The sequence below is a fragment of the Lissotriton vulgaris genome, chromosome 5 (genome assembly GCF_964263255.1).
Source record: "Lissotriton vulgaris chromosome 5, aLisVul1.2, whole genome shotgun sequence".
Classification (NCBI taxonomy): Eukaryota; Metazoa; Chordata; class Amphibia; order Caudata; family Salamandridae; genus Lissotriton; species Lissotriton vulgaris.
Window position 1 is genome coordinate 34,576,187 of NC_141693.1, and position 14,151 is coordinate 34,590,337.

The 14,151-nt window shown below is 47.0% G+C and overlaps 1 protein-coding gene across 2 annotated transcripts in view; it reads left to right on the top strand.

Annotated features, from left to right (window-relative positions):
* ABCF1 (ATP binding cassette subfamily F member 1) overlaps nt 1–14,151 on the top strand; it is a 370,902-nt gene that overhangs the window by 281,347 nt on the left and 75,404 nt on the right. For both annotated transcript variants that reach the window (XM_086920711.1, XM_086920713.1), the window contains one exon: nt 5,983–6,154. In XM_086920711.1, coding sequence (XP_086776837.1) covers nt 5,983–6,154 — 172 coding nt within the window. The remainder of the gene's footprint in view (nt 1–5,982; nt 6,155–14,151) is intronic.

Consider the following 14,151-nt stretch of genomic DNA (forward strand, 5'->3'; position numbering starts at 1 on the left):
GGACCAATGGTTTCCCCACGTGCCCGAGCTTTTCGAGAATCGAGCCCCCCAGTCCCAGCTTGCAGTCTATCTGATCGGACCGTTCCCCATTGAAGTGAATGGGGCACCCGACACCGTAACACACCTTTGCACCCAGATGCCCCAGAGCCTTCCAAGGTGGCCTGTTGGTGTGTCCCGTTCTCACCTTAAGTCCAGAAGAACAGTCCCATAAGTCACTGTAATGTGCCCGAATACAGTATGTTTTTCCCCCCAGGATAACACTACCGCTCCCAAAAATTGCACTGTAAACTTTTTAACACTGTAAAAAAAAAAAAGTAAAAACTTGAAAAGTACTTGCCTGATTCCTATGATCTTGGTATCTAAATTCATATAAAAGTGTGATTTTTATAAATTTTAGATTTATTTATTGTGTCTCACGTACTGCCTTTGTGCATACAATAAATGCTTAGCACTACCCTCTGATGTGCCTAATTCCACTCCACCCGCATAACGTACGACACCGCTACCCTCTCAGCACTCAACTCCGGCCGTCTCCCAGACTGCTACCAAGCCGCCCCACACACACCCATGGACCCTTCACCTGCCACTCCTGCAAGTTCGACTGCATCAGGACCCACACCAAATCCACTAACTCCAAACAGAGCTCCGACACTAACCACCTGAAGTGCATCCTGCTCAATACCCGCTCGGTTCACAAACACGCAACTCAACTATGGAACCTACTAGACACCACATCGCCGGACGTCGCCTTTCTTACAGAAACCTGGATGAAAGCCTCATCAGCGCCCGACATCGCCATAGCCATCCCGGACGGCTACAAGATCATCCGAAAGGACCGCACCAATCAAACAGGAGGAGGCATCGCCATCGTCCATAAGAACACCATCCGCATCACGACCAATTCCGACGATAACCTCGCAGCCGCCGAACACCTTCACTTCCAGATCCACACCGACCCTAAGACCACACTCGGAGGTACCCTCATTTACAGACCCCAGGACCCCGCACACAATTCAGCGAAGACATCACTGACTTCATCAGCCCACACTCCCTCCCCTCCGAGGACTACATTCTACTGGGAAACCTCAACTTCCACCTGGAAAAGAACAACAGCAACACCACCACCCTTCTGGACAACCTCGCCAATCTCGGACTCAAACAACTTGTAGACACCCCCACCCACTACACCGGGCACACGCTCGACCCAATCTTCTCCTCCAGCAAGCACATCTCCTTCAATCACGCCACAGGACTCCATTGGACGGACCACAGCTGCGTTCACTTCAACTACAAAAAGACCACGACCCACAACCACCCACTACCAATCCCCCGCCGAAACTGGAGCAAAATTACCACCGGCCAGCTCTTCACATCGCTTTACCAAAACCCTCCTGCAAATCATTGGACCCAAATCAAACAGCCATCAACCTCACACAATGGATCACCCACAGCGCTAACGATTTAGCACCCTTGAAAAACCATCAAATCAAGCAAGGTAGCAAAAAAGCCCCCTGGTTCAATGACGACCTTAAGAAATCCAAGAAGATCTGTCGCACCCTCGAGAAAGCCTGGCGAAAAAACCCAACCACTGACAACTTGTCCACCTTCAAGAACGCCACCCGCAAACACCACCAGCTGATCCGATCCACCAAGAAATCGGCATTCAAGGATCGACTCGACAACAACGCCCACAACAGCAAGGAACTATTCAACATCGTCAAAGAGTTTACCAACCCCACCGCTGGCAACAACGACATCACTCCTTCTCAAGACCTCTGCGACTCTCTAGCCTCGTTCTTCCACAACAAAATCGCTGACATACATAACAGCTTTGGCGACCAGTCCACCCCACCCACCTCCGAACCAAAACCCCCCTCCAACAACCTTTGCGCCTGGAACCCTATCACCACTGAAGACACCATCCGCTTGATGAACTCCATCCACTCCGGATCGCCAACCGACCCATGTCCACACCACATTTTCAACAAAGCAGACTCCATTATCGGATCTATGACGTTACAACGCGTTATTTTACAACGCAGACCGTTACATCGCAATTTTTACAACGCAGGATCCATTACAATGCATGCCTTTACAACACAAGGCATTACAACGTAAGTATAGGTAAGTATATCTTTTTAAAAAAAATGTAATTAAGTTAATTTAATTAATTTAATTTAATTAATTTAATTTAAATAAATTTTAAAATAGTAATTAATTTAATAAATTTAATTCTATTTATTTAATTTAATTAATTTAAAATTTTTAATTAATTTAATTTAATTAATATAATGTAATTAATTTAATTTATTTAATTAATTTTATAATTGTAATTAATTTAATTTAATTAATTTAATTAATTTTAATTTAAATAATTTAATTTAATTAATTTATAAATGGTAAATAATATAATTTAATTAATTTATTTAATATAATTAATTTAATTTATTTAGTCGTTTTTTTTAAAAACTGAACCCTAGAAAAATACCCCTGTACCCCAAAACCCAAACCCAGCCCTGAACCCTAAAAATACCCCTGTACCCCAAAACCCAAACCCAGCCCTAAAACCTAAAAATACCCCTGTACCCCAAACCCAACCCTAAAACCTAAAAATACCCCTATACCCCAAAACCCAAACCCAACCCTAAAACCTAATACCCCTGTACCCCAAAACCCAAACCCAGCCCTAAAACCTAAAAATACCCCTGTACCCCAAAACCCAAACCCAGCCCTAAAACCTAAAAATACCCCTGTACCCCAAAACCCAAACCCAGCCCTAAAACCTAAAAATACCCCTGTACCCCAAAACCCAAACCCAGCCCTAAAACCTAAAAATACCCCTGTACCCCAAAACACAAACCCAACCCTAAAACATAAAAATACCCCTGTACCCCAAAACCCAAACACAACCCTAAAACCTAAAAATACCCCTGTACCCCAAAACACAAACCCAGCCCTAAAACCTAAAAATACCCCTGTACCCCAAAACCCAAACACAGCCCTAAAACCTAAAAATACCCCTGTACCCCAAAACCCAAACACAACCCTACAACCTAAAAATACCCCTGTACCCCAAAACACAAACCCAGCCCTAAAACCTAAAAATACCCCTGTACCCCAAAACACAAACCCAGCCCTAAAACCTAAAAATACCCATGTACCCCAAAACACAAACCCAACCCTAAAACATAAAAATACCCAAACACCCCAAAACATATCTCAGTACCCCAAAACATATACTCCTATACTCATACTTATTTTAAAAATTACTTAAATTAATATATTTAATTTATAATATTAAAAAAACATAAATAAATATATTTATTTATAATTAATATTAATTAAATTAATTAAATAATATTAAATAAAATTTAAAAAAATTATATACTTACCTATACTTACGTTGTAATGGCATGCGTTGTAATAGCATCTGCTATGTAATGTCATGTGTTGTAAAGGCATGCGATGTAATGGAACCAGCGTTGTAAAAGTTGCGTTGTAATAGACTCCCGTTGTAAAAGTTGCGATGTAACGGTGCAATACTCCATTATCGCACCCCATCTCCGAGATGTCATCAACTGCTCCCTCAACTCCGCTACCTTCCTGGAAAGCTGGAAACATGCCGAACTCAGCGCCCTCCTGAAGAAACCCACAGCGGACCCCACCGAACTTAAGAACTACCGCCCCATTTCGCTCCTCCCATTCCCTGCCAAAGTCATTGAGAAAACCGTCAACAGTCAGCTCGCCGCCTTCCTCGAATCCAACGGCTCCCTCGACCCATCACAGTCCGGCTTCCGAGCCAAACACAGTACCGAGACCGCCCTCATCGCAGCAACAGACGACATTCGAACTCTACTGGACAACGGAGAAACAGCTGCCCTCATCCTACTGGACCTCTCCGCAGCCTTCGACACAGACTGTCCTAGCACCCTTATACAACGCCTCCGCAACGTCGGAATACAAGGAAAAGCATTGACCTGGATCATCTCGTTCCTCGCTGGAAGAACCCAGAGAGTCCGCCTCCCCCTTTCAAATCCGAGGCCACTGAAGTCATCTGCGGCGTACCACAAGGATCATCACTCAGTCCCACCCTCTTCAACGTATACATGAGTCCCCTCGCATCCATCGCGCGCCAACACAACCTCAACCTCATCTCCTACGCAGACGACACCCAGCTGATCCTCTCCCTCACCAAAGACCCAAACACCACCAAAACCAACCTACACGAAGGGATGAAAGAAGTAGCCGAGTGGATGAAGAACAGCCGTTTAAAACTGAACTCGGACAAAACGGAAGTACTCATCTTAGGATCATCCCCCTCCGCTTGGGACGACTCTTGGTGGCCACCGGCCCTGGGCAACGCACCCAAGCCTACGGACCACGCACGTAACCTGGGCTTCATCCTAGACTCCTCCCTCTCGATGACCAGACAAGTCCACGCCATCTCATCATCATGCTTCAACATCCTACGTATGCTCAAAAAATCTTCCGTTGGACCCCCACCGAAACAAGAAAGACGGTCACCCATGCACTGGTCACAAGCCGACTGGACTACAGAAACACCCTTTACGCCGGAACCACAGCCAAATTACAGAAAAAACTCCAACGCATCCAGAACGCCTCAGCCAGACTCATCCGAGACATCCCCCGCCAAGCTCACATTTCCGATCACGAGAGACCTCCACTGGCTCCCCGTCAACAAGAGAATAACGTTCCGTCTCCTCACCCACGCACACAAAGCTCTCAACGACCTAGGACCCAAATACCTCAACACGCGCCTGACCTTTTACACCCCCACCCGCCAACTACGATCGTCCAATCAAGCCCTCGCTGCGATTCCACGCATCCAAAGATCCACCTTGGGAGGAAGATCCTTCTCCTACTTAGCAGCCAAGACCTGGAATTCTCTCCCCACCCACCTCCGCCTTACACAGAACCACCTCTCCTTCAGAAGACAACTAAAAACTTGGATATTCGATAAGTAACGTACCCCCCCCCCCCCCCCCCCCCTCCCTCAAGCGCCTTGAGACCCTCTGGGTGAGTAGTGCGCTATACAAATTTTAACTTGACTTGACTTGATTGCTCGCCCACACTAACCCTAAAGAGAGCATTTGGTGTGTCATTTGTGCCTCTGTAATTTCTTTGGGGTTTGCCTGGACTTAACACAATGTACCTCTTTTTGGTCCACCATATAAAGAGCCCGCTTCCTACACTTACTTTGAAGAATAATGCAGTCGAGTGTCAGGAATATTTGTTACCGGTTCAGTCTGGCATAGAGGGGTTCTGTCCACGTTCGTTCCAGGGGCTTTGAGGTGGCTTTGTCATGAGCAGCGTCCTAATGAACAATGAAGAGTGAACTATACTATAAGTACATGCGTACAGACAGCCAAAACGATCTGTTTGTGGACTAAACTGTACATGCATGCGTACCCGATCTGTGAGCGGAGCTCTATACTATAGAACACGGTCTGTGAGTGGACTATCCTATACTGTAAATACATATGTACGGCGAGTGAACACAGTCTGTGAGAGAATGACTGGTGCTTGTCAGTCTTCACTCCTTGTATTTGAATGTGACTGAATAACAATGTGCACTGGTAGTTTGAAATGTCATTCCTTTTTTCCCCATTTTGAAGTTCGTTAATTTGCTGGATTTTATAGTCTTGTATCCATTTGTCTGCTACACCTCTTTTGTATGTTCCCAGTTTGTTAGTTATACTCAACCACTGTCTATTGTTGATGCAGTTGTACTGTTTAGTACAATATCATGAAGATTAATCAGCTGTCATCATTAATTTCTGATGTCTAAACGTTTCATTTAATGTCTTTTGAATTGTTTTGAAAGGTTCTTTATTATTATTACAAGCGCATCCGCTGGTCTTTGTCATTGTTTCATTGGTGTTGAACATTCAGGTTACTTTATATGAAATGAGGCGCATACTATGGCAGTTTCGAGACTTCTTATGTATATTCCATCCACAGGAGAAGCAGACAAAAGAAGCTCTGACGCGGAAACAGCAGAAAGGCCGAAAGAAGAACCCAGACGAAGAGGCGAATGAGCCTGCAGAGCTGCTAAAGCGCCCGAGAGAGTACACCGTGAAATTCACCTTCCCCAACCCTCCGCCACTGAGCCCTCCCATATTGGGACTGCATGGTACGATTAAACCTTGGCTTCAGACATGCAGATACAGGCACTTACCGACATTCACACACAAACACACACTCCCTTAACAAATCCAATGAATTCTCACCTTCGTGGCCTAATTCATACATGTGGTACCTCACGTGTACAAACGCACCTCACGTGTACAAACCCACCTCGCGTGTACGGTGACCACCTCGCTCCAGGTAATTACAACACGGTCTCCAGCCCCGAATGTTTCACCTGCCAATGATTGGTTTCAGGTGTTAGTCTCATTGGTTCAGTGTAGTAAAAACAAGACTAAAATACCCAGCATGCGTTAAACTATCGCACACATCCATAATGACCTTGAGAGAGGCGTACACCCGTCTTCCATGTACTTTAACAGCCCGCAAATATGCGTCCCTTCTTCCGTGTACAAAGTCACAGCCCAAACTGTTCCATCTTTGAATCATTCCATCCTGGGCCTTGTGGTACGAGTATGATTTGGCTCCAGAAACGCAACCTAGCCCCCCCTCCCCCCACCCACCCTCCCTTTAATATTTTCACTGAACTTTCACATTTCGGCCCGATTTAGAATTAATCTCACACGCAGTCCCTGGGTAATAAATGCTTTGTGTCAAGGATTCATTTTGATTATCCCTTCCAGGCTGTCCAAGGTGTTATCGGTAAAATCACGAACATTCATGTGCACAATCCTATTTCCAACATGGAAACTGCACACCAGCATGCACCAGCATGTAAATTAACTTCCTTCATCCATAACAACCGACTCAATTTAGACGGGCCCTGTGGGCACACTGTGCTCCTCATATAGCCATCTGCAACTCCACACACATGCATGTAATTTGATTCATATACTCACAGCTGTATGAGCCACCGGCACACTACAATCTGCAGGCCCGTGTCCGAGGCCTGTCATTCTAATAGATACGTCTTCATGCAGAATCCTCGCCTTTAAATATCTCAGGCACCAGACTGAATCTGGAAACCTTTCTTACTAGTATTCTTTTTATTGACAAGCATAAGGTACATTATGTACATAACCATGCTAATAAAAGGAGTTGCAGGTCAGTAAAAGGTAAAGTTGAGTTTGTCAGTATCAATGCAAACTGTTAAATTCTACTTCATATAATTGTGAAACTACTGCTGGCACATTAAAATTAAGCCTCAAGCATCCTCTCGTAGTTAGCAGTTTAAGTTCAGAGTAGTATTGTCACATAATAACTAGTGCAAGGTACAACCTAGACAGCAATGCTGATGGAGGGAGTTACATGAAGTTGAGAATAATATTGAGCTTTGCAGTATCAATGCTAATTGTCGTACTCCACACCGTTTGTGAAACTACTGCTAGTGCATTGAAATGAAGTATCCAGGAACCTCTTGTATTTGGGTAGGCTAAGCTCCGAATAGCACTGGTACAAATTAACTGGTAAACACCTAGCAAACAAAATCTAAACAGGTCTCGGTCTATCTCTGAGTGGGGGGGCACACAGGGGCCAGTATCATCCAATAGGAAGGGGGAAAGGCAGGCACTATGTCACAAAGGGATCTCTAGGGTCGTGGGGGGAGTGGTGGGGGGCCTTGTGTGATATCTTCAGTCGAAGAGCGGGAGAGCCCTAAGTTTTGGCAGACTAAAGCATGTGATTTCTATGAACATGAGGCATTGTATTAATGGCCTTCATATGCGCTGGATTGTTTTGTCTTCATTAGTGAGTTTGTGAGATAGCCGCTCCATTGCCAAGAGGTGACCTATAAGAGCTTTGAACCCATCCCAGAGCGTGTGGAGGTAGATCTCAGGGAGGGCATTGAGCTGGAAATAGTTGGTGATTCCTTTACATATATCCTCTGCATCTACAGGGTAGCTCAGAAGGTGCGGTGGCAAGCGCCAGTGTGGTGAGCTCCCAGGGTGGTTCGCCTTAGCATCCCAAGTAAGCTCTGTGTGTGCATGATCCGAGATAGAGATGTCTGAGAGTTCCACAGTACTTAAGCAACGGAGTAGGGAAGGGGTGAGAAAGGCATAATCTATGCGGGAGTCAGAAGCATGAACATGTGAGTAGAAGGAGTAGTCTTGCGTGTCAGGGTGTTCGTAGCTTTGTAGGCAGTAGAAATACATTTTCTGTGGTCCTGGAGAAAGCCAAGGATTAATTTAATCCAATCGGCTGAAACATGTAGACCTAGGTTTGTTCCAACTGTTGACAGTTATTATGTTAAAACTGTCTGTTCGAGGCACGTGGGCTGCTGAATTCATATCTGTGCATAGATCGCCGCCTAGTGTTGGGTCCGGATGATTGCACTTTATTGTCCTGGAAGAATCTTCTAAGTATCCCGAGGTAGGGGACTCCTCTCCTGGACTACAGTGCGCATGGGCATCCTTTCCATGCTCAGATTGTTTTTTTCCGCCATTGGGTTTGGATGCAAACTCCTATACTCCAACTCTGAATCGAAACAAAACTTTTCTAAAGGCATTCGACTTCGTCGGTATTGTTCCGTTTGGTGCCTCTCTACTCTATACAACCTTCCATCTTGAATCGGTCGTCGGCGCGGGCCGTTGGGCCTTTTCGACGCCACGTGAGCCGACCGTCGATGGAAAGAAGCCCTTTCAAAAGATGCCCTCAATGCAACTCAAAGTTCCCCCATACTGATAAACACTCAGTATGCAACAAGTGCCTTTCCCCAGACCATAGGGAAGCTACCTGCCCGGCCTGTGCCCAGTTCCGATCGAAAAAGGATCCGAAGGGCCGCTAGGCAAGAAATGCAGCGACAGGCACCGGAACCCGACAACATCTTTGATGACCAGGATCTACTGGACGCTCAAGACTCGGACCTAGAGATCGTCACAGTCGAGGGCTACTCTGACTCCGACGACGAACTACCGTTGGGCCAAATTGTGAGTACACTGCCCCCGACACCAATTGACCCCTCGCCAAAGGCTCCGGTCGAGGCATCGCCAACAGGCCTTAGCCAAGATCAAAAAAGACTTTCGACAGCCCCACCTTCCGGATCGGCACCGAAACCTTCAGAAACCCCAGGGCCCAGTACCATCGCCCCGAAGAAGGTTCCAGGGCCAAAGAAGGTTACCGACCCAAAGGGCGTCGATCCAAAAAAGGCCGCACAGCCAAAGACTGTCGAGCCGAAAAAGACTGTAGACCCCCGCTTAGGCCGCTCAGCCAAAAGCCGTCAACCCCAAAAGATCGGTCGACCCGAACAAGGGCACGCAACCAAAGGGCGTCGAACCGAGGAAGGTCGCCGACCCGACCAAGCCTGCGGTTCCAAAAACCGTTGACCCGGCATCCGGTGCTGTATCGAAGCCGGACAAACCTGTCAACCCAAAAGTACCAGCTCCGAAGGCACCGGTCGATCCGAAAAAGACCGTCGATCCGGTGAAAGACTCGCACCCAAAAAAGCCTACGGAGCACAAACAACGTGTCGACCCGAAAGTTCCTGTCGACCCGAAACGAGTCGAGCTCAAATCAGGGCCCGAGCCGAAAAAATCAAGCAAAACACCAAAGGTCGTCGACAAACCTGCCTCTGTCGACCCGAAAAGGTCCAAGCGTAAGCCCAGGACTGTAGAGGAAGAACTATTCCACCCAGATCCATCCGAGGACCAAGTAAAGATTTACATTAACCCAGGCACTGGTAAAGTTACCATCCTGCATAGGAAGAAGAGGCCTTTGGACTTTGCTCCTGATTCACCTATCCCACTCAAGAAAAAGGACTTCGGCACTTCTCCCACTAGGCCCTCACTCCCTTTTCAACCTATCATGCCCTCCACACCACTTGCACCTACCTCACCTCCTAACCACGATGACGATGAGGGGGACACAGGGTATAAACCTCAGCCCCTATATGACTTTCCTCAAGATCCACATCAAGAGGAACCCTGGGAGGAGCCAACAGACCCTTATGATACACATCCTATCCCTGATGTGCCCACTTACCCTACTAAACCATCACCCACTGATCACACAGTAGTATTTAACCAACTCATAGACAGGGCACAATTCCACAACGTGGACATGCACAGTGACCCTGTAGAAGAGGACTTCCTCTTTGACACTTTAACTACTGCAGAGAAGAGTGTCAAAACACTTCCAATGCTAAAGGGCGTTCTAAAACATGCACCTGACATTTTCAAAGACACGGCCAGGGCACGGGTAATTAATCCCAGAAGAGAGGAAAAGTATAGACCGGCTCCTACAGACCGAACCTATATCAAGCGTCAGCTGCCACTAGACTCCCTAGTGGTTGCTAACGCACGAAAAAGGGCCAACTCCCAGACTACAGGGGAAGCACCTCCCCCTGATAAGGAGTCCAAAATCCTAGAGGCTTCGGGCAAAAGGGTAGCGGCACAGGCATCCAATTCTTGGAGAATCGCTAACACACAGGCACTACTGGCTCGTTACGATAGAGCACACTACGATCAGCTCGAAAGCCTTATGCAACAGTTGCCCGAGCCGTTTAAAGCACAAGCAAATGATCTCATCCAGGAGGGGAAGTTTATCTCCAACGCCTCCATTAAATGTGCACTGGACGCTGCAGACACCGCAGCTCGGTCCATTAATACTAGTGTCCTCCTCCGCAGACATGCATGGCTGAGGGTTTCCGGCTTCAAGAATGAAGTCCAGTCCACCATCCTAAACCAACCAGTTAACCATGACTTTTTATTTGGTCCTGCAGTAGACACCATCTTGGACAAAACGAAAAAGGACACAAACAGCAAAATCCATGGGTGCACTGCAATTTCTGTAACATAGGGGTTCCTTTCGGTGCTCCTCATACAGTGCAAATACGCAAGGAAATGCCTCACAAACATCTACCTCCTACAAAAATAACACACAAGGTTCCTTCACAAAGAACACTAACAGGTGTGGTTACAGAGGTAACAATCCTAAGGGAAGAGGGCGGGAGGCAATAACACCAGAGCCTCCGCCTCCACTAAACAGTGACTTCATTACGCTGCCACCGGAACACTTAACACTAGTCGGAGGCAGACTACAACAGTTCCTACCTGTCTGGCACGCTATCACCACAGACAGGTGGGCGAGAGAAATTATCCAGTCTGGTTATTGCCTAGAACTGACTTCTACACCACCAAACATACCACCCAGACATCGTACTATGTCCATAGAACACATCACCCTGCTTCAACAGGTCAAAAGCATGCTGGAGAAGGGGGCCATAGAGCCAGTCCCTTTCCACCAGCAAGGGACAGGAGTATACTCCCTATACTTCCTTATTCCCAAGAAGGACGGTTCCCTCAGACCAATACTGGACCTCAGACCCCTAAATCAATACATACTGTCGGAGCACTTCCATATGATCACACTACAGCAAGTGCTCCCGTTGCTACAACAAGGAGACTTCCTAGCAACACTGGACCTCAAGGATGCGTACTTCCACATACCCATCCATCCAGCCCACAGAAAATACCTCGGGTTCACAATAGAAGAGCAACACTACCAATTCAAGGTTTTGCCCTTCGGGGTTACCACGGCTCCAAGAGTCTTTACAAAATGCTTAGCCACAGTAGCAGCGCATCTCAGGAGGCAACACGTCCATGTGTACCCTTATCTGGATGATTGGCTAATACAAGCAAAGTCGTACCAAGAGTGTGCAACACACACGTCCCAAACTATCCAGTTGCTGCACAGCCTAGGCTTTTCAGTCAACTACGCAAAATCGCATCTGCAACCTTCCTATGTACAGCAATACCTGGGAGCCACTATAAATACCTCAGTGGCAAAGGCATATCCAAACACAGCAAGGATAGCCAGCATGAAGACACTCATTCGCAAATTCCAGCCAGAACACTCCCTGCCAGCTCAAGTCTTCATGCAGCTCATAGGCATGATGGCCTCCTGCATATTCATTGTCCCCCATGCCAGACTTCAGATGCGCCCATTACAGGAATGCCTAGCAAGCCAGTGGAACCAGGCTCGTGGACAACTAAAAGACCTAGTGTTGGTGGACAGTCGCGCTCACAACTCTCTGCAGTGGTGGAACCCACAAAACCTTTCCACGGGGCGACTGTTCCAAGAGCCAGTTCCACAACTAGTACTAACAGCGGACGCATCACTGACAGGCTGGGGAGCCCATCTCCTCCAATACACAGTACAAGGGCTCTGGACAAACAAACAGAAAAAATGGCATGTCAACCAACTAGAGTTGCTAGCGATATTCCTAGCCCTAAAAGCCTTTCAAAAATACTTGTACAACAAGACGGTGTTGATCCGGACGAACAACATGACCGCAATGTACTATATCCAAAAACAGGGGGAGGCGCACTCTCCACAGCTGTCCCATCTGGCGCAGAGCATATGGAGGTGGGCGATCCCAAGAAACATCTTTCTCCTAGCAGAACACCTTCCAGGGAAGGACAATCAGATTGCCGACCTGCTCAGCAGGCACAGCCAACAAATACACGAATGGGAGATTCACCCCCAGGTTCTCCAGCCATTCTTCGAGGAATGGGGTCACCCAGAGGTAGACCTGTTTTCCACAAAAGAAAACTCCAAATGCCAGTACTTTGCCGCCAGGTTCCCACATCCGCAGTCACTGGGCAATGCGATATGGATGAACTGGTCAGGCAGATTTGCGTACGCTTTTCCCCCAGCACCGCTGATCCCGCTGGTGGCACGCAAACTGCGGCAACACTCGCTCACCCTAATCCTAGTTGCTCCCACATGGGCGAGACAGCCATGGTACACAACGTTCCTAGAACTTTCAGTAGTTCCTCATCAAAGACTGTGCCTAGCACCCCATCTTCTGACTGAGAACCATGGAGAAATAAGACACCCAGATCCCAATCAGATGAACCTAGCGATCTGGCTCCTGAGATCCTAGAATACGGATACCTTAACTTGCTCCAAGACTGCATGAATATCATTCAGGAGGCAAGGAAACCTACCACGCGCGCGTGCTATGCAGCCAAATGGAAAAGATTTGTTATTTACTGCAACAATAACCAAATCAACCCATTAGACGCTTCCATACAAAACATTATATGCTACCTGTTGCATTTACAAAGATGTAACTTAGCATACTCTTCCATACGACTACACCTCGCTGCTATAGCAGCGTACCTTCAGAACAGCCAAAACCTTTCACTCTTCAGGGTACCAGCTATTCAAGCATTTATGGAGGGCTTAAAGAGAGTGATCCCTCCAAGACACCCTCCTTCCCCAGTCTGGAATCAAAACCTAGTGCTTACCAGACTCATGGGACCTCCTTTCGAACCTCTACATTCATGCGAATTGCAATTCCTAACGTGGAAAGTCGCATTCTTAGTTGCCATCACCTCACTCAGAAGAGTGAGCGAATTGCAAGCACTGACAATTGAAGAGCCATTCATGCAGGTGCATGCTAACAGGGTAGTTCTTCGAACAAACCCTAAATTCATGCCTAAAATCGTATCCAACTTCCATATTAATCAAGCAATTGAACTGCCGGTATTCTTTCAGAATCCACAATCAGTAGCTGAAAGAGCCCTGCACACGCTAGATGTCCGGAGAGCTCTACTATACTATGTGGACAGAACTAAATCATTTAGGAAGACAAAACAACTGTTTGTTGCTTTTGCACCACAACACAAGGGAAATCCTATCTCAAAGTCGGGAATAGCCAGATGGATAGTTAAGTGCATTCAAATATGTTATCTAAAAGCTAAACGCACTTTAACAGTCCCCCCTAGAGCACACTCTACCCGGAAAATGGGGGCATCCATGACTTTCCTAGGAAATATTCCACTCGAAGACATCTGTAAGGCAGCCACATGGTCCACCATACACACTTTCACAAAACACTACTGTGTAGACGTGCAAGCAAAACAGAAAGCTGCTGTAGGCCAGGCTGTCCTCAAAACTCTTTTCCAAACTGCGGCAGCTGGCACAGATGGCCACCGCTAGAGGAGATACTGCTATTCAGTCTATGCACAGATATGAATTCAGCAGCCCACATGCCTAGAACGGAATATGCTGCTTACCAGTATGCATCTGTTCTTGGCATGT